The 21,944-nt window shown below is 42.0% G+C and overlaps 1 protein-coding gene across 2 annotated transcripts in view; it reads right to left on the bottom strand.

The window, feature by feature from the left end:
• LOC106936058 (RNA binding protein fox-1 homolog 3) overlaps window positions 1-20,491 on the bottom strand; it is a 44,832-nt gene extending 24,341 nt beyond the window's left edge. The window contains exons 1-6 of one of the 2 annotated variants that reach the window (XM_015016839.1): window positions 20,317-20,491; window positions 13,644-13,697; window positions 8,444-8,536; window positions 6,943-7,003; window positions 5,960-6,013; window positions 495-627 (exon numbers count right to left, since the gene is read on the bottom strand). In XM_015016839.1, the coding sequence (XP_014872325.1) occupies window positions 495-627; window positions 5,960-6,013; window positions 6,943-7,003; window positions 8,444-8,536; window positions 13,644-13,697; window positions 20,317-20,325 (404 nt within the window). In that variant the 5' untranslated portion in view covers window positions 20,326-20,491. The remainder of the gene's footprint in view (window positions 1-494; window positions 628-5,959; window positions 6,014-6,942; window positions 7,004-8,443; window positions 8,537-13,643; window positions 13,698-20,316) is intronic. The other variant, XM_015016837.1, reaches the window with a different exon arrangement.
• Between the last annotated feature and the right edge of the window lie 1,453 nt (window positions 20,492-21,944).

The raw sequence follows: 21,944 nt of genomic DNA, 5'->3' as shown, positions 1-21,944 counted from the left end.
GTGGTATTATGTGTTTTCCACAGACAGTGCCATTTTGTAGCATAATTAAGTAACTATGTTACCTCCAGTTATAAAAATGCTATATACACCAAATGTGACTTGAAAGAAATTTTATTTTGGGATTTAATGCCCACCAGGCGTTTGCTAATTGCTGCTGGCTAGTCTGAAGGAGCTGAGTGGGGGAGGAGCTGCGTCTTCAAGGCGGGGCTAGGTCCATCCAGGCGTTTTAGCAGCTGAATGGTTGCCATGGAGATTACAGGATTTCTCAAACATGCATGAAAGAATCAAAGCAGCACTTCATGTATGGAGTGTATTATGAATAATACATAATACTACTCCTTTAAAATGCATTGCTCTGTGTTTAATGGACCTATATTGTCACATTTTAACATGATGAATTTGATTACTTGAGGTGAATCTTTCTATTTGTGAATTGAGGTTACTGTGTGGAGTGCTGGTGGATGTGTTCAGAGGTTTAGAGAGTAGAGACTCACGCTCCGTAAGCAGGGATGGGTGGCGGAGGCGGAGCTGTGCGGAACGTGTTGTACACGGCTCGTCCCCGTCCCCGCAAGTGGGCACCCCTGTAGGCCACCGTAGCGCCTGTGGCAGGGTAGGGAAACCCTGTTACTGCGGAGAGAAAACGACTTTCAGAGAAAAGCCTCCACTTGGCATTGCTTACCTTATGACAGAATACATTAGAGAGGGACGTGTGGCTCTGCTCTCTCTATGACAGAATGCATTATGTGGAAGACAAGGAAACAATAGATTTAATCTTTTCTAGGTGCGCCTCATCGAGCATCTCCCCTTCCCCAGCTCGCTGCTTTGTGTCGCACTCAGCAAGGATCCACATTTGCCGTTCTTCGCCAGCCTTGGCGTCCGGGCGGCTAATGGATGCCGCACCACTAGTTTCGCTCCACAGCTTTCGCACAGTTTGGACCCGATGGGTTTAAATTGAAGAGGAGCAATTCCAGGACAACCTGACTGGATGATCCGACAATCAGCTGATCTCTCGGGGTGAAAAGCGAAGGCAGATGTGAGAAAATGGCCAAGGCAAGATTAGAGGACAGCTAATGGGAACTTCAGGTCTCCGTTTAACCTTCAATCAGTCCGGAGGCTGTCTGATTACAGCCTGCAGAGGTGCATACAAACACACTGATCTGCAGACATGATTAACTTGGGCTCCACTCTTCCTGCAATTGTAATTCCCTCACACACCTCCTGAACCGAGTCCATCAAAAAACAGTCAGCACCATTATCCTTCATCCTCTGGAAACACCCCATCGTCATCCTCGCCTCAACTTATTCAAGCTGTATCTAAAATTAAAAAGTCTTAAAAAGTAAGTTATCCTTAAATACACTAATTTAAGACTATTTACTCTCATATGTAGTTTATTTTTCTTGAAGGACTTTTTGTTTAGCCAAACGTTTGAGTCGCACACAGACTCTTCCACTCAGTTCTGGGGATTCGGGCAGTTGAGGCCAATACTTCCTTAAAAATGATTGATTCTTCCTCACAATGCACATCTGAATGGGTTGTTCCAGTCACAGATATGAATATAAGAGAGTTATAACTAGGCTAACATAAAAACTGATGTAAGGGGAGGGGTGTAAAAAATAAGCTCCTTGGAATGTGTAATTATGCTTTACTGTTCTTTGCTTACTTTTTGTTTTAAATTTATCTTGTTTGTATAAAACTTTCTTTTATTACACTACATTCGGTAAAGTCGTACCTGGATAACTAGCTTTGTTGCATCTGTAATTGGTCGCTGTTTGCTGGATGTTTGTCTTCGCCATTGGCTCAGTTCTGTTGCTAATCCATACGGACTTTGATTCATTCTGTGCAAAAATAGGAAACTGCTACATAACATATGCAGTTTTATTTAGTACTTTTCTGTCATGATACAGTTCTTAAATTTAACTCATATTGGTTGTGGCTGCACAATCTCTGCTGGAAGCACAGCTAATTTTCATGTGAGCTAAAAGAGATTCTTCCAGACGGTGGTTTTATTTCTTTTTTCTTTTTGTAAAGACAAAAACTATTTAACTGCATTTCCCTGGACTGATCTATGTGTCAGCGTACAACAATCAAACATGAGAAAGATTGAGTAATAAATTATTGTTTCCCATGAACACATTGGGTTACAGTCTGATAACATCTTCAAGCTCATAAAGATGTGATTATAATATTACTATTATAATAAGGATCCACTAGAGGGCGCATTGACGGTGTAAATAGCTATCAGTCAAGTGAGTCCAATATACAATTTTCTCCTGAATGATCTTTGAGCTAAATTATGACAGTTATTCATTAAGAGAATAAAAAGTAGCATTTTAGTTAACATAAATAAATCTGGACATATTAGCCAAAAGGTTTTAAAAAACTCAAATTGGAGTTGCTGAAGCCTGCAGAAACCCAATTTTTCTTCTTTCCTCGTTTCCGTGACGAGTTTTGAGTGAATTCATGGCAGAGCGCCTCCGATCGGAGGGTACGAACTCGTTGGCCGGTTAATAGCATGGATCCAATCAGAAGGAAGCGTCGGTGCGCGCTCAGTGTTTGTGGCGTTAACCACGCAGCTGGTTGCAACCACTGGGCACCGTAATGAACAACGCTGCAGTCCGGCCCCGCTGCTTCAATAAAGCTGACAAGGAGACAGATTAGTGGTGCTTTTAAAAACACGCAGAGCCAGGTTTAATGTCTTCCACCATTAACATCATGCTCCATTAGTGGGTCCAGACACACATTCAAAGTTTGCATCTCATTTGGCCAGGTGACGCCCAGCGTTGCACCCACCCACTAACATGCAGGCCACTTTGTTTACTGCTGCTGCACCAACCGGTGCCCCTTTTCCCCCAAAAGTGATTTATAGTGCTGACCTTGACATTTAAATTAGTCTTTTTTTTGGGAGCAGTGGACGTCAGAAAATGCAGTCGCTAAAGGGCACATACACCCTCGTTCTAAGGTGTTTCCTCCAAAGAAAAATAAATTATGCGTCTTCCTTTCTTTTTTGAAAATTTGTATGCAATCTGCATGCGGTGATGTATGTGAATGTAAACTCATAATGAGTTGGCGATAGGCTACACTGCTTCAATAATAACCCATAAATCAAAGACACTGTCACACCTTGGTAGGCGCGTGAAAAGCAACAACAGGCGCGGCGAGCAGGAGCACACGCCGGCTCCAGCCACCAAAGTCAAACACCTTTTCCAGGAGGGGCGCCGGGGAAAATATGAGTTATGTGCTGGAGGGCGGCGGGGTCACGCTGCACCTCATATGTCATCCGTGTCAACCTGAGAGGAGCTCAATACCTGCAGAGCCAGTCGGACCCGGGGTAATCCCGCTCTGTGCCAATGATGGGGTCGTAACCGGCTCCCATAAAGAAAGATCTGATTTTCCACAAGGTTGAGCTCTCTAATACTTCCTGCTCAGATACACCAGCGTTTAATCCACGCACCGGGGACCAAAAACAGCTTAATCTAATCAAGAGTCTGGAGCTTAATTATCCCCCTAAAGTACACTCCAACAATGAGAGGATCTGTCTACATATATTAAGACGGCAATTAGCCTTTCTTTTCTGTCATTTACACAGCTGCTGGATTTCCACCAGTCCTCAAGAAAACTCCACCTTAGTAAGTGAAGATATGAATTGGTGAGTGAAAAGCCACTCATCTGCTGTCTCTGTTGGAATTAGCTGCAGAGAAGAGCGTGTGAGTGGTAGCCTGAGGGGGCGGCCATACGACGGCGCCTCTAAGTGACAGCTGTCTGCGGCGCCCAAAGCCTCCAGCGCCAGTAATGAAGAAAAGTTTGCCAATTACATGGCAACAAGCTAAACAGTGCAACACGCACATCCGCCTCCGAGGATTTCTCTTAATCGTTTCTTTTCCGTTTTAACTCAACTCCAACACCTGCATCTGGTTTGTTTTGATGAACAGAAAAATCTAAACTAATATGAAACCGTGTAACGCTCGTCTAATTAATCATTTCCATTAACAGAGAAGCCGCTCACGCTGCTGCCACTTCCAGCACCACACCCATGTGTTCCTGCATGGCCGTTTGAGTCCATTCTGCATAAATTATGTAGTTTAAAATCACATTAGTGCACATTAAAACAGGAGAAAGGTAAGCACAGCTATTGTTTGCCTACCAGCTACTGCACACCATCATTTGTGCCAGCGCTAACTTTTATTGCCAGCTCTCTTCGTTTAATTGGGAGCCCTCAGTTGGAGGAGGAAGTGGAGCCAGGGGCCGATGCCGCAGACCCCGCCAGCCGCCCTCCCCAACCGGGAGGAGGAGCCAATCTACCCTGGAAGAGGTTAAGAGCGGGGAGCCGGCGTGAGGCTCTCATCCGTCATTCTCCTGAATGGGTTTTGAGGACAATAAACCTGTAGCGCCAGGACGAATGGAGACGAAGTGTGCTGTCACCGAGCCAGGATTTATGGCTCCCAATTTCACTGATCTCCTGCACAGAAATGAGGACTGATAAACAGTGATTAATCGCCTTTATATCCCATTTTACTCCCACCGAAACTATATTAACTATAACTGAGACGATTTTGGGAAAATTCTGCAACATGATTGGGTTTTTTTGTTGTTTTTGGTTTTTTTTCCTGAAAGAGGAAACACCGTAAGATCTCAAGTCTTGTTTTTTTTAACAAAAAGGAAGCAGTTTTTCACACATTTTGTTTCAAAAATGTATCTCTTATTTATGTTTCCCATCTTCCCAGCTGGCAAGCATATGTTGTCGTTTAGGCTTGGCAAACTCCAGCGCCATGTCAAGACGACTTGAAAAATTAGCAGCCAATAAATCACGCAGCCCCTCCTGCTTCCCCTGCCTGGAGTGGTGGACCACACTCCCTCTGATTTATGAGATGATTTGGGAAGTGTGTGTGTGTGTGTGTGTGTGAGGAAAATAGAGGAAGCGTGCATGGAAGAGGAGACATGTATTAGTGTCTGTGTTCTACATAGGTTATCTATTTCTGTATGCTGCGATGCTTTGGTCTGAGAGTCTGAAAGCGGGGCAGGTGGTGGAGCTGCATGTAGGCCGGGAACGTGAACGCTCGCTTATATGACGCTCACATTTCGGTTTGGGAAAATTCTTCCCGATCGCGTCCAGATGAATGAGCGTGAGGCCGTAAAAGGAGCCTGTGTGCGTGTGTGTGTGTGTGCAAATAATTATCAGAGGAAGATGTCGAAACGAAAGGAGTGCGGTGGGGGGGGAGGTGAGTGGGAGGCAGGGTGAGGGGTTGGAGCTGAAATAAAAATGATAGATGACTGCTTTCTGTCATGGACAGTTATTTAGAGGTTCGCCGTAAAGCTGTCCCGGGAATGAACAGATTTTAGTCTAATGAGCAGAAAGGAAAGCCGTTAAAGTGGCGCGATGTGCTCAGCACTTCTTCCAAATGAAATAGTACCATTTCCCCCTCATTAAAATGCAAAGGGTTCATATAACATACAGCAATAAAGCTGGCATGTCGAGGCAGGGAGAGATAGGGAAAACCCCACTGAGCTCATCTCGCTCCTCCATTACTGAGACCAGAAGGAATAGCGGCCTTCGACAGGGTGGGTGCCAACAATATCTCTCACTCAATCTCCCTTATTCGGTTAGCTCTGTAAAAGTCAATCTGGCGCACTTGGCAAATCCATCCACAGCAGCAGCCTCCACAATCTGATAACAGTTGCAGGGGCGCTTGCTCTTGAAATCATTTTTTTTCTCTTCTTTTCCTGCAGCTTTACAGTTGCACACTGCGCAAACAATGGCTCAGGCTCCCTCAGCCACTCGGAGCGGCTCGGATCATCCACTGCTTATCGGCGCCGCGCTCAGATTCACTTTGATTCACGGGGAATTTCATGTTCAGTCGCTTCAGGATGAACCCGATTGTAGGAATTCAGGGGGTCAGATCGGGATTGGCTGCGGCTGATAGCGGCGGAAAGGCACTGGGGGAAATAAGCAAACAGTCTTACCGGCATACAGTTCAGGACCGTACACGGCTCCTACTACCGGGTTCAGCTTCCAGCCTGCAGACACAACAACACAGCTTAGAAATGACATTAAAAACGAGTTATTTCTTCTTCTTTTAGCTGACGTTACGGCACAGCTTTCACCGCAGCCAGCGCTGCGTTTACTCACCTACATTTACTTCAGTAACTGTTTTTTTAATAGAAAATTTACTTTTCACTTTTACGAGTAATTTTATTTTGAAGTATCTCTACTCTTGAGTAAAATTTCTGCTGAATGAAAAACAAAAATTCACCCGACAGACACCTTCAGCTTTTGTTAAAGTTTTGAGTTTTTTATTGACTTTAAACATTTTCTTTTGCCAGATTTTGATATTTTACCATAATTTTCTACCTGAAATACCAGCTTTATACTTGGATCCATCTGATGATGTAATCTTTAAATATTAAATAACTGATCATTTGATCAGTTACTCAGTACTTGAGTAAACGTTTTTACTTGAATAGAAATATATTAAATACTGCTACTGTTACCTGAGTGCAGTTTTTGGAAGCTTTGCCTACAAACACAAACATTCCCATCTGAAACATTTTTCTTCAGGATGATTCTGACGTAGAGATTTGAGATGTAAGTCATTTATCGGCACACACTGCAAAAATGCAAAACCTTACCATGTGTTTTTGATTTAAATATCTTAGTGCAAATAAGACAAAACTAACTTAAAAGTAACTTTTCAGCAAATCAGTAATTCCTTAATATTGATGAAAAAGTGCTTGTTCCACTGGCAGATTATTTTACATTTTTCTGAAGTTATGAGTGAAATATTCTCCCAGTAGAACCAGAACTTTTTAAAATTAATGCTAATTATTGATGCTCTCCTGGAACAAATAGTGGATAACGCTGTCAGTTTAGATTTTTAATTAACATAACTAGTTTAAATGTACGTAGATAAATTTGAAAGGTTTAAACAGTAAATGTGGTGACTCACCGTTTGTGTAAGGGTTGGCCACCTTTTTGTTTGTCATCACTCGTGCGGTTGCGTTGTTCACCTGGCATGGCAGGAAAAACGTTGTGGGGTTAGACGCCAACAACACAACCAAACATTCAGGAGGGCCACAAGCAAGCAGCAAACCAAAGGAAAGAAAGACATTCTCAAAATAAAATAAAATCTTTTTGTGCTTTTTGAATCAATTCTGTTTCAGATTATCAGACAAATTTAACAGAAACCAGAGTTTAAATGTTTAGATGTGAATTCTTGGTTTTAGTGAGCTTTTTTACATCACTCCGCTTTGGAGAATTGTTTTAATTCAGTCACACTGGGGGATTTCTAAGTCTGCACTTTGATTAGGCCACTCCAAAGGAGAGCAGGATTCATGGTTCTGTCGATTACGACAAAGTAAATCCTGAAGCAGCAAAGCAAACGGCTGCAGGTTTCATTTTCTAATAGTTTCACACTGATCAGCTGATTATTTAATTGATCTATTTACAGAAATTGAATCAGGTGAAGGTAAAACTGTAGAAAAAAACTGTTTTTGAATGCAAGATGTATTTTTGAACAGTTTTGGTCTAATTACTGCTTTCATTGTGTTGATCTTTCAGAAAATGCTTTTTAAAATTCAGTTTATTCCAGTTAACAATTAATTGATTTGCTGACAATTATTTCCATAATCGATAAATCGCTTCAGTCTTATTTATCACTGTGCCTCAGAAATGACTTCATAAACCTTAAATTTCTTTACATCTGAGGCTCATTTATCCATTTTAGGCAGTAATCAGGTCTGACTTTCTTTAAAATGTGGTTCTTTATTTATTAATCAAGTGAGCGTTTACTTTTCCACACAGAGCCATGCTGGTTTTAACAACTTAATTTAAAGAAATAATCATTTAAAGTGCATTTTTTGAGTTATTTGATTTGATTTTAACATTAGCTTGATGATCTGAAACATTTCAGTGGCACAAAAAAGCAACAGAAGAAGAAAATACAGCAAATTGTTGTTTCCATCAGAAATATTTCTGCTGCTTTAAAGAAAAAAAAGATGAGAGCATGCATCATTAGCCTACATGTCTGAGCAAAAACGAGCATCTTCCAGTTTCACTAATTGGTTGCAAACCCAAATATATGCCAAAGAAACGGAGGAACTCCAGCCTGCGCTCTGAGTTTCCCCCGTCAACCTGACAGGAGCGACTTTGTAAACAAAAGCAGAATTAAAGCAGAAAACATGAAACGCAGGAAATGAAGGTTCAGATCTGATGATGGCATGCATTCATTCTGCTGTCAGGTGATGATGGACAGCGGCTCGTCCAGCTGGACATGTATGGATCCCACGTTCTACTGAGAACAAATTACACGCACCATTATGCATGCATGCAACCACATCCACACACACTCACACACACACACAGCAGCCACATGCTAATGCTTGGATTAGTTGGTAAACTGAGCACACAGCAGGCAGGAAAGGAGAAAATGTGGGAAAAAGTGGAAGCACCTCGATTTTGCGTCCCTCTACGATTGTACCGTTTAGTTTCTCTCGCGCACGATCGGCGTCTGTGCTTGTTTCAAAAGTTACAAACCCAAAGCCCTGAGAGCGGCGCGGTCGCCACAGGTGGAGGAAGAAAGGACACACAAAGGGAGAAGAGAAGGGAGAGAGGTAAGAAGACAGGAGAAGGTGAGCAGCAGCGGCGGCGGAGTCGAGTTGTAAGCAGCCAGATTAATTAGAGGCAGTTAGTGAGGCGTCAGGAAACAGCAAACAGAGATCCGAGAACGGTGACACGACCTCACACAGCAACGCCAGCAGACCTGCCCGCTTTACCCAATTAAACGCCACAGCTGCCGTGGCACGGGCGAGTCAGGAGCCAGCGAATGCAAAACATGGCTGGCTGCCATGATGGCGCTTTAATTATCGGCACAACTCGCTCCTATTGCATCACTGCAAAAACACAATTTCACCAAGTACCCTTGGTTTAGCTTCCAGTGCCAATACCTTAGTACTTTTAAAATTAGACTAAATAAACTTACAAGTAACTTTCCAGCAAGATAGAGTCAACAATTCCTTAATTTTGATTAAAAAGTACAAGTTCCACTGGCAGATTATAAGGAAAATGCCTGGTTATAAGTGGGAATATTTGCCAAACTAAACTTCTTTTATCAGTTTTATGAAATTATTAGCTCAAAACAAGCTAATAATTTACTGAAAAATAACTTACTGAAAAGTTACTTGTGAGTTAGTTTTGTCTTATTTCAAGTCTACAAAGTTATTTTCACAAGAAATTCCTTAGCATTGATGAAAAGGCCAGTGGAACTAGTACTTATATAAAATCAAAGTGAAAGACTGATTTTAGTAACTGAATTAGAACAAGCTGAAAAAGTTACTTTAAAGTTAGTTCTGTTTTATTTCAAATGTACTCAAATATTTTAACAATAAACTAAACAAAAATACTTGGTAAGATTTTGTTTTCTCTGTGTTCCCCTTCGTTTGAGGGAGCAAAAGAGGATTTCTCACTGCAAGAACACAAAATCTTACCAATTATTTTTGATTTAATTTCTAGTGCAAATATCTCATTACACTTCAAATAAGACAAATCTATCTTAAAGTAATTTTTCAGAAAGATATAGTTGTTTGTTTTAAGTCAATAATGACTTGACATTGATTTAAAAAGGCAGATTATTTCACTTACAGTATAGGTAAAATGTCTTCTTAGAGAGAAAATCTGCCTAATTAACACTTTAAATCAATATTAAGGATTTGAGTTAAAACAAACTCCTATATCTTACTGAGAAGTTATTTTTAAGTTAGTTTTTTCATATTTAAAGTGTATTAAGATACTTGTACCAGAAACTAGACCAAAAATACTTTTGTGTTTTTGCAGTGTGAAACCTGATCTTAAAGGTTCAACATCTTAACAGAAAGTAAGAATAAAGGCCCCCTCCCCCCTCCTCTGGGGGGGTTTGTCACTTCGCTGAGTTATGTGGACTGGGATCCTGGACCTGAGCCATTAAGACATTCTGGCCAAACAAGTCCCATTCCTGTAGTTTCTATATATACGCATGGCGGTTTGCAGGGAGCATGGCCATTGCTGCCTGATAATTGCTGGAGGATGTAATACATGTGAGAGACGGCGAGCATCCAGGATCCCGGCCGCTGGCATAAATAACACGGGACCTGTCCGCGGGGGGACGCAGATAAAGAAATAAATTCAGGAAAAAAGAAGAATTGAGGGCAAAATTAATCCTTTGGACACTCACCCGACTCCGTTTTTTTATCACGCCAAATAATTAGCTTACAAGAGGAGAGAGTGGAGGCGCCATTTTTCAAAGGAGACAAACATATTGAATGCAAATTGCCAAAGCTTCATAGGAAATAGATTATTTATTAATGGCCTGATAGGTTCATTATATAGCACAGAGAGCGCGCGACGGAGAGAGGCATCATGGGTAATGGCTTTGTGGGGCACAAACAATAAATGCTTGTTACGGCGGAGGAGGCAGGTTTATCCGGTGCTCCATCTTGTCTGGCAGAAGAGGCTGAGCGCGGCAGCGGCGTTGGGGCGGCGGCTGCTTCCTGGACCCTCCACGCGCCCCAACGCCAGAGCAGTAGCTCCCAGCAGCTCCCAGTGGCTCCCAGCAGCTCCCAGTAACTCCCAGTAACTCCCAGCAGCCCCCAGCGGCTCCCAGCAGCCCCCAGCAGCTCCCAGCAGCTCCCAGTGGCTCCCAGTGGCCCCCAGTAGCTCCCAGCAGCCCCCAGTAGCTCCCAGTGGCCCCCAGTGGCCCCCAGTAGCTCCCAGCAGCTCCCAGTAGCTCCCAGCGGCCCCCAGTGGCTCCCAGTAGTTCCCAGTAGCTCCCAGTAGCTCCCAGCTATGAATGGGAATCGATAGTATTCGTGACTCAGCTGTCGGCGTTATGAATGGAGAGCCGTGGAGCTTCTACACTCCATTAAAGGAACAGCTGGATGAGCCGCGCTGGGCCGTTCACGCCGCCGCAGGCTTCACCTGTCCTGACTGATACCGCAGCTACGCCTCGCTGCAGCAGCCATTTTTCCTGCCTCTCCTGCCCAGACAGCGTTAGGGATTGATGCGATCCGTGTCGGGGTTAAGTTCGGTCACCGGGCGCTTATTTTGGATGAGTTTTAAAGTGCGTGATGGACGTATTGCCCGACACTTCGCCTCCCAGTTGGAGCTTTGTTTACTTAAAACTACAGCAGCTCCATGTTTGGGGAAAAATGCTGAGCTGCTTCTTATTTAAATAAATCTGCATATTTGTGACCTTTTTATGAAGACTAACAACCGGGGTGGGAACCAGCGAGCGCGGGGCCGAGCGCCGCATAAAGAGGGGCAGCCAGAAAGTGCTGAGAAAGGTAGTCGCACATTGTTAGTTTTGGTCTTATTATTGGATTTTTTTTATTTATTACCAGAAGAAATGCAAAATAAGGCCAACTTCATCCTTCATGTGGCTCCTTTAAATTAATTTATTCAACATATGGACACATGATGTCCTATTTGTGTGGAACAGCCTAGATATATTCAATATTGATAAATTATATTTATTTGGTTGTGTAACGATTGCTTGAAGCTGGTCACTCCATTTATTCAGGCACACTTAAATAAATTAAAATATCATTAAAAAGTTAATTTGAGTCACTAAATCTAAATATGTAGATTTAGGAATTTATTTGTGGATGATTATAGCCAACAGAAAATTAGAATATTAAAAAGAATGATCTTAATCCAGAAATGTGTCCCTACTGAACAGTATCAGTTCTTGGTCTGGACTCCTTTCGCATAAATTACTGCATCAATGCGGTGTAGCACGGAGATCAGCCTCAGGTGTTCAGGAAGTCTAGGTTGCTATGACAACAGTTTATAGATTCTCTACAGGGTTCAGATCACACCAGTTTCAATTCAGTTCAATCAAAGAAAACTTTATTAATCCCAGAGGGAATTACATTTTTCAACCACAGGACAACCATGACAACTGAAGCAACTTACTACCGTTAGCAAAATGCTAAAGCTCATCAGAAGATCCAAATCTGTTTGTATTTTTTACAACCTACATCACACTTTTTCATAGCAGCCTGAACGGTCCAATTAAATTTTTCACCAGAGAAAAATCTTCCATTCAATCATATCTTATTGAGCCAAATCCAAATTTTATGTCATTGATGTGAGATGTGCATCATGGTTCTGCAGCAGAAGAAGCCAGACGCTGTTAATCTGGACTAAACGACTGCTGAGGATGGATTTGTCTGACTCCACATCCAGACTGACCTGTGTACAGAAGCTGCAGTCAACAGGCTGCTGCTGTTAGCTGGACTTCATTGTTTTTTTTACTCTTGTTCTGATTTGGTGATGATTCTGTCGGCTCTGACTTTATCCAGTCATAGACGACGGCGGCCATTATTACTGCCGTAAACGGAGCGCTGCGGCGGGACATCTACGTTCTTCTTCTGCACATGCGGGTCGCTTTTGGGACGTAAGCCGTTCACAGAAGTCTGACTGCAGTCGCATTTAATTAGTAGCATGAACGACTGCGCAAAAAATATTGGATTTCAGCAAAAAATCAGAAGTGAGCATCGAGAGATGCTGTGTGAGTGTAGCCTCAACTTCACCCACCATTGTTAAAGGAACAAAAATCCCTTTTTTAAAATCTAAAATCACCAAAAATGTAGATTTTTTTCCCCACAAACTCAATAATAAACTAAGCATGAACTATTTTAATTTAATCGTTAATTGAAAGCTAAATGCTGAATGTGCTGATAGTTTTGGGCTCTGATGAAAATGTAAAAAATATTTTCTCTCTTTATAGCAATAAAAACATGATCTATATACGTCATTTGAAAACACTTGTTATATTTAGACAAATGCTAATACAGCAATTAAAAGCAGATTTGAGTTGAATAAAATGTATAACATAAAAATATTAGCAATTATTTTTGATCTAGTTTGTAGTGCAAACTGTCTTGGTGCACTGAAAAATAAGAAAACTAAATTACAAGCAAGATAAATGAGCTTGTTTTTAGTAAATAATCCAGATTAAAAAGGACTAGTTTCAGATTATTTCACTTGTAACATCTTTCAAATTCATTCTGGAATTGTAGACAGGGGCCACAAATGGCCCACAAACCCCACTTTGAACACCCTGAATCATTGGTTCCAGTTTCATTTCTGAAACATTTTATGCTCCCAGACTAAGCAAAACATTACGACCAGGTCATGAAGGTTTCAGGTCTTTGCTCAAACCTTTGAATCCATTTTCAGTTCTTTTAAAATCTCATCTGGTTCTCATGGATCTTCTCGTCAGCTGGATGTTTTAAATCCTACGTTTCCTCACAAAGTGAATATCTGAATCTGAATACCATGAAGCCATCTGAATGAATGGTCAGGTTTGGAGCAGGCTCCTTCCCATCTGCTGGAGGACCTGCAGCTTGCTGGTGGATTAGGCGAAATGTGAAACAGCTCAATAATAAATTGATTGACAGGACTAATGATTCACAACTTGTGTGAGAGCTGCAACAGACAACAAAACAAGAGGGAGGGAGGGAGCCGGAGAGCGAGGGGCCGGCTGAATTCGGCTCTGCAGGACCGGGCTTAGAGACGGCTACTCTTCGCCAATGTACACACCACACTAATGCCATCATTAGGAAACAGAAGAAGTACATGGTAATGAAGCAGCTGGCGTTCTAGTTCACTTACCTTGGATCCTCGCTCATTAAAGATAATCTCCACATCTAAAATCTTTCCAAATTGCTGCGGAGAGAAAAGAAAGACAGAAGAGCAGAGATGGAGTTAGAAAGCTTGGCTGGCTGTGAATTCATGAGGAGGAAGGCTGGAGAGAGAAAAACCATTAAGGCGATATGGAAATGTTACTTTTGTGGGGAAATGGTGGTCAATTTGCATTTGTTAGCTGAGCAAACAGTTGTTGAAGGTTGTTGGCGAGAACTCATCGCTGCTGCTGCTGCTCCTTTAACGCGTCTGGATTCGTATCAGTGAAACGAGACGTTTGTAGAAATGCTTGATCTTTGATAATTTCGCAGCGTTTCTGATCAGAGTTTGTTTATTTCCGACGCCGTTTTGATGTCATCACCCTGGAAAAACTTCCTGCTGCCTCCCGCCTCCTCCCCGGTCCGCTCTGTTTTGTGTTTGTGCGGCCAGCAGAACCTCAGGGCCCGTCCCCGGGGGTTACCGCGCTCCAGCCTTTCGATTTAACAGGCCTGCCTTCGGATCATTAGAAAACAGAGGAATGAAAGTAAACTGTAAGTTCCTCTAATGAGTGGAGCGAGTGCGACTTTTAATTGCTGTCTACAATGGCCGTATTATTTCATTAAAAGTAATTACCCTGTCAAGCGGTCCGCATCGCCTTCATTTCAGCACAACAGGGAAGAAATGGGCCTTCCATGTGGTCGGCGCTCAATGGGAATGGATGGATCGTTTGACTGAGCCGCTAATAGGGGGTTAGGAGGAGCTGGCTATTATCCGGCTGCAGACAGTGGAGTGGGCTTGCGGAGCAGAAAAACTTCTGCTTCCTGCTCCTTTTAAGGGCGACGCACCGCATCTCCGCTCCTGTCCGCACATCTGTCTGCTGCGGCGCTCGGCTCCACTGACTCAAACAGGGAGCGCAGGCATTTATATCCCAGCGTGACGCCCCCTTTCTCGCCCGAGAAGACAATGCTTCCCCCACGCTACGTGCAGATGCTAATTGTTTTAACCGAGTGTAATGGGCTTGTGGCGTCGATTAATTAGTTTCAGAGGAAGTCGTCTTTGTGGATTTCCACATGGCGCTGGGGACTGTTCGCTGCTCACCACTGATCTCACTCCTATCCCCACCCACACACACACACACACACACACAGGGATAAACAGCTGCATCAGCAGCAGCGATAAACAATAGCTTCAATGGGAGGAGTCTCCAGAGGGAGAGACTGATGTCATCTACAGCGTGGGACTGCAGCTCCATCCATCCACAGAGCAGCTTTAAGTTCAGCGACCACACCGGCGCTTCCTCACGTTTCAGTCCATTTATCACCCAACATCTAAACGCTCACACGTTCACACCAGCTTCCTCGCAGCTTTTAATCTGCACTTCCATGCGTCGATGCAGACACGGTTCATACAGGTGCTTCAAGTCCTTCAAAAGGCTTGAATTTCAGTTGATAAAGTGCTTAATATTCAAAGTGCAGTTTTGTAATAAAGTGCAATCTAATGATGGATTCTCCCAAAACCTGTGCAAAGCGACTCATCTCTGTTGTTACAATTGAAACCAGATATTTTCAAACAATAAAAAGACAATCAGACTAACCGCTTCTTGTTTCAGGTTAGTTAGAAACTAAATGACAGAAAACTTGAGAACGTTTTCTTTGTAACTTCCTGTTCTTAATTTGGCGTTTTGTTTGGATTGTTTCAATGTAATGATTATTATTCCTCAATAACTTATTGATCTGTGTAATTAAAATAAAAGTTTTTTTGTTAAACTAGTGGGTTTTTTTGTTTTCTCAGAACCGTCTGGTGTTTAGGCTGCATGAGAGACATTTTAAAACATTTTGTTATATTTTAGTCTACATTGTACTGTAAAATGTAGAATACCATCATGAGATATTTTTAATAACAGTAAGAAAAAAAATAGTGAATTGAAACTGTCTGCTTTAGTTCATTTTGGCTTTTATCTCTGAAAAAGTTTAAAACTTCACTGTAAAAATGTTGGAACTGAGCAGAAAACAGGACAGTGATCACCGACCACAACTGAAAGAAAGAAAAAACTCACCGACACTTTTAAAGTCCAAGAACGTTTCAAACATTTTCATGGTAAGTTATTATTGTCTTCATTCATAATGTCTTCTGACAGCAATGTAGCAAAATGTTATGATTTGGAAAGTCTCTTACACACCTGACTGGTCTGAGAGCAAAACACAAATTTAACAACAAAAATCCCCAATTTTAATACCTTCACCTTTTTAATTACACAGATCAGTAACTCATTGAGCTATTAGGAATAATAAGTATTTATTACATTGAGGTAAATTACCTTCCTGGTCACATTAAAAGCTTAAATACAATATAAATATCCACTTAACCTTCTTTTCTCTTAAAATCTGGTGGTAACTTAATGTGTATTAGACAAACCTCTGAATTTGAGCCTGTTGAAACTTCCCTGGTTTGTGAGCGACTAGCTAAACACGGCTTCGTGCTCAGATGGTTTTCTCACATGAAAAGGAGCAAACCAGCTCAAAAACCCTTAAAACTCTTACCTTTGTTTCTAAAATTAAGACCCTAAAATGTTTTACATTTATTTAAATGTAAGTTTGCCTTAAAGTTTGTTGTGGCAGGAGTATTTAATCTTGTACATTCTCATAAATGTTGCATCTTTTCTCACTGGACTTTTCTGACGTTTGACTTGGAAACAGACGTCTTCATTTTGTTCTGTGACCTGAGACATTTGAGGCTGCTGCTGCCCAGCTGTTAACATATCTTTGCTAGCTGGTTAGCTTTTGTTTGCGTCTATCATAGGTAAGTGCAGATTTATCGCCAAGTTGGATAAATGACGTCCGTTTTCGGCTCATTTCTGTTTAAAGCTCAGCACTATGTGGGTTAAGGCTGATCTCCAACTGTCCAAAGACAATTGGTCGTTTAATATCACATTTATTTAGTTGATTTCACAGTAAGAACAGAGGAGGCAAACAAACTGGCCATCAGACTTGTAGTGAATACAAGATGGTTAATATTCATTTACTTCATAAGTAGGCTTAGTAAAATACAGTCATTATGGAGAAGGTATGTGTCTAATTGTTAGTAAACATGGAATAAATAAACCATCAGGTAGCCAAGCATATATGGAAAAACTGGTTAGCATCTAAACTTCTGTACATTTTCCGTTTGCTCTGGTTTCAGGGGGTTTGTCGTTTAGGACAGGTAAAAATCATGTGACGTGAATTTAGGTAAAGTTGGTGATTTGATCAAATCAGCAGAAGTTTTGGATCAGTTTCAAAGCCGTTTCCAACTTTTGTAAACTCGCTGGCTGAGAGCGCCAACCAGGTGAGCCACAACCGACTGAACTCGACTTGAACAAATAGAAACTAAGGCTGAACTGACATGAACAAGTTGGAGAAGAATCTAATTCAACACTTCAGCTCGTCCAGCCTGGTGCCTCAACGTGATGAGATGACTTTAGAGCAGAAGAGTCCAGATCCCACGTCTCTGAAATGACTTCGACACAATGATCACTTTCCAATTTTAGGGTTTTAGACAGAATATTAGTTTCCACTTTACTAAAAAACTGCAGAGACTTTCAAGGACTTTATACCAGGTGTGAGTGGTACAAACTTCAACCTTTATCACGGTAATCTGTGGGAATATTGTGATAACGGTAAAAGTAACAAGAGCTATTTATTCCTTCTTCTACAGGTAACTTCATGTCTGCTACTGTCACAGCAGTTACAGCCCCACAAACAAACATTTCCATTTATAATCTGTTTCTTTAAATAAAGACACACAGTTACTGGATTTTATCAGATTTATTGGTATTTTTAAATAAATGCAGGAGCATTTAAAAGAACCCTGCTTAATTATTTACTATATAAAATGTTGCAATAGTTCAGAATCAGAATGCTGTGTTATATTTAGGTCTGTCATAATAACAAACTGTGTTGGACAATAAATTGTGATAAATGATAACATTGTTGTTTTCAGACCATTTTCAACTAGTATAAAAATAATGGCATAAAATGCAACAACAGATTCTGAAAGATCAATAAACTTTCAACTCTATTCAACACTGGAACTGGAAGACATTTTAAACATCCAAAATAAATAAAACAACACAAACAATAAATTAAATTAATTATGAAGTCTGTAAACAAAACCACAAACTGAAGACTTTTATCATCCAGTTTTTGGTAGAAAGATAAAAACAATAAAACATGCAAATGGAAATTATTGAGTTTGTTTTAATTTATCATGCGATTAATTGATTTATTGCTTACTGAGAATCGCCTAGTAATATTATAGTGTAACTGATTTTGTAATAAATGTTTTTTATTCAATGTTTGCTGATCCAAATAAATAACTGCATCAAAATCATGGTAAATGATGATACGATCAATTCAGCACTTTCTTGTCAAAGCGTTTGCATGTTTCTGTTTTTTCCGGTTAATGAGCCGAGGTTGTAAACTGAGAGAGATTTTCCTCTCAGCTGTGGACCTGCAGCCTTTTCAAGCCAAACAGGATCCACCTTTGATTATCCTGAACGTCTCAGCGCTGCTCAGAGCGCCGTAATGAGGTGGCAGTGGCCTGCGTGTTGGGGGCGCAGCAGTCAGCGTGACAGTGGGGTCTGATTGCTCTGGGGAACGCTGTGAGAGCCCTCACACCCACCCAGAGACGCGCTGCTGAAAAAGCGGCGCTCACAAATGAGGGCACCCTCGAGCGGCGCAGCGTGGGCTCCGCGCGGCGCTCGCTGGAGTGTTTTCATTTCCCGCGCACTTACCAGCTCTCAGAGATCACAGTTTCTAATTACTGATTAGCGTCCGCTGTGGATGCCCTAATGAGACCTTCATTCAGCGCCTCGTTAAAGGCTCACAGGTCCCCCAACCCGGCAGCGTGCGGGGGGCATCCCGGGCCCTCCCGTCTCGTTCCGGGTTCCTGGGAGCCCGCGCGGCGCCTCCTCCGTCTTCCTGTCTGTGGGCTTCACTCATGCGTAGCGGTAATGGCGTATTGAGCCGGTGGCGCTCCAGAAGCCATTAGAGCTGCAGGAATGAGGCTTTGCACACACTGATCACACAAAGGCCCCATTGTGGAGGCCGTGTCAGAGGGTGGAGCGGACCTGCTATCTCTACGCCAAGCTCCAACCAAGACAATCAATCCCACAATCCTCCACCTCGCCAACCAGCGAGCAACGGGAAGGAGAGGGCAACATGTGATTGAGGGAGGCTGGGTGGGCTGCAATCAATTTTCCATCATATATCTGCATGCAGCGGCCAGGCACACAAAGCCTCCGAGCTAATTACGCCGGTGATTTGGATTCCACACGACCTGCACCAGAGCTGGGAACAATAAAGCCAACAATCAGAGAGAGAAAGCAGCCATGTTGTGTGCAATTTATAAAGCCACAGCTAGGGCTCTCTGGTAATTAATATCATCAGCTCAGTGTTGTCTTCATAACGGCTAAAATTAACGCCTCTGGCTGCTAATGGTCCAATTAGCGCCTAACATTTGAAGTACATTTTTGGCCATCGTCTCCTTTCAGATCCATTATTGTTATTGAATCCGGTTGGCTTCGTATCGAAGCTTGTGCGAGACACAAAGGTGAGCCGCTGAGCCGGCGCATTAATTGGCCGGGAGACGATGAAGATCCGTCAGATCCGGGTGTTCAAACTGGATCGGACGCGAGCCGCTAACGGCGGACGGGTTGGGGATCGGCGGCAGGTTTCATCGCTCAGCCGCCGCCTCCCTCGTGTCTGACCCACAGAGTTCAGGAGCTGATTGTGACTGATTGAGCTGTTTATCACCTGCGAAATCTTCCAAGCCACTCTTTTCTCCCCAGACAACACAGTAATCAATGCATTAACTAGATGACAGCTGCAGCAAAGCCTCCAGTTACTGTTTGTGCTTTCCTGTATTTTCTAGACGGTGCGATCATTTCCTGTTAGTGGAGACGTAGCGAACTGGAACATCCTGCGAACAGCTGAATCAGTCGAGTCACTGGCTGCGTTTCCATTATAAATGTGCGCAAAACTTTGTGGAAAAAAATAAAACAATTTGCGGAAACAGAATTAAAATCACGTGGATACGTTTGATAAGTCGTTAAAAAATAAACCTCATCATCCTTCAACTACTTCCTGTCATCTCCTTCCTGGTTGCTGATCATGTGACTGTCACGTATTCCGATCAACACGTCACGCTCACTGAAATCAAAATGTGGAGAATTATCTTTGCATGATGCTGCAGACTGGAAGGAACTTTAAAAGGTATTTTTAAAATGTCTGAAACGTTCACAGGCTTCAGATGAAGATTTTATGTCTCTATTGTTTTTAATGTCTTATGATTTCAACATAAAACATGTTATTTTTGGTAAAGTGGGCTGCTGGATCTTTGTTCCAGTTACTTCCTAATAACCCACCTGGTTGAATGGAAAATAAAATAAAATGAAAAATAACTTGTGTGATGTGACACAAAGTGTTTCCATTGCAATTTCAATACTGCCAAAAAATCTAGCGCCAAAAGTTTTTGTTGAACGAGTCTTTTCAAAATTGCCATGTTTCCATTCAGCAAATTTATTTTCAGAATGTCAAAATGCCTAATTATATAATCAGTGGAAACAGGGTTAGTGTGTGAGTGTTGCTGCTGTGCCAGTAGAAATAAGTTTCCTGGAGCTACTCACCCCGAACATTTGCCTCAAATCTGGGTCCCGGAAGCGGAAGGGAATGTTGGAGACATGTAACCTTTTTGGCTGCTGCTTCTCTGAAGAGTCTGAGTGCTGGAGCTGGAGCTGCTGAGAACCCTCTGTTTGCGTCACGTCATCTGTCTGCCGGAGGGAAACAAACAGAAAAGACACAAGCTGCTCATTAGCTGCTGCTGCGGCGGCGTACTGTACCTCCTGGTCCTGCACAACGAGAGAGACAGAGAGGGGGCGGGAGGCCCGGCTGACTAACTTAACTCCACATCTGCCATTTTTCAATCTACTCAGAAAGCCTGAGCGATAAACAGCCGATGACTTATAGTGTCAAACCTGAGGTTGTGCATTACAAATCCACTTATTAATCTCTTGCACTTAGCTCCTGAGCAACAGGGAAGATTGAAGGCACTGACAAAAAGGCGTGGATATAGATCCCACAGAGCCCTGACATGTCTAGACTAAAGACACATTATTGGTGACGTTTGCACACAGCCATCAGAGTGCGAGGCCCAGAGCCCTCAGCGTTGTTGTTTCCATCATTATGCGAATGCGACGCTGACATTTCTGTATAAATGATGTGTCTGATGTCAATGACAAATTCCACTTGTTTCTCACTGTGACACCGGTGATGGATTTCAGCAAGCCTGCTGCTGGCTTGTCTCTTTAGATGGACCTTGTTTTATTTTCCGTGGACAAAAAGCTCATTGGTCAAACGCAGAGTTTATCCTCCGTCTCCTGCTCTGCTGGGGCTAAAAGTTTTCCATTAGATGGGATCATTTTCTTTCTTTCAGAGAAGAAAATGACAAATATCGATACAAGTGTGGAGCCAAATGGTAATTAGCCGAGATCTGGCAGGTAAAACTGCTCACTAATGATTTTTTTTGAGGGGGGAGGAATATTTTAATAAAACCTGAGACAATTATTGCTTAACTTTAGGTCTTTGCATCCAATGTTGCCTATAAATCTGATCTGAACCTTTATAATTCGATACAATTTTTATCTTTTTAAGCAAAACATTTCTTTTTTTGTGCTCAGTCTAAGTCAACTTAATTTCACAGGGCATAAAAAACATCCGTCACCAACAGTGAAACCATCATCAAAATGTGCAAAAATCAAAGTTATTCTCCAGTTTCCTAAACCTTAATGACCCAAAATAAACCAGTTTAATTTCAGATCATATCCATTATTCTCACGTTTTTATATTAAACTAATAAAAAACCATCAGATCTGTTGCATATGAACCTGTTTGCCATCCTTCCTTCAGCCCTGCATCACGGTGATACACATATATGTATATATATAAAGTTTTTTAGTCTGTAACTGGACCAGTATCTGATTCTCTGTTATGTTTATTTTGCCTGGTTCTCTCAGATCTTTGCTCTGGGCTGCTTGGGATGGATTTTTCTGCATTTTTGTTGTTGGATGGGAAAAAGTCAATATGCAATAGGAATAAATGTGGAAAAATATGAAATCTTAAAAAAGTGTTTTATTTAACAGAATACGGCTGTAATCTTCTGCTTAATGGTGTGTTTTATTCATCTGTTCATTCTAATGTTTTTATTGTTTTATGTAGCTTCTAGATTGCTGTGTTTTTTTACATGCTGCTTTTCTTT

This window comes from Poecilia latipinna, unplaced genomic scaffold (assembly GCF_001443285.1).
Source record: "Poecilia latipinna isolate Pla-1442-1.1 unplaced genomic scaffold, P_latipinna-1.0 Scaffold2070, whole genome shotgun sequence".
NCBI classification, from domain to species: Eukaryota; Metazoa; Chordata; class Actinopteri; order Cyprinodontiformes; family Poeciliidae; genus Poecilia; species Poecilia latipinna.
This window is presented reverse-complemented; position numbering and strand designations above follow the sequence as displayed.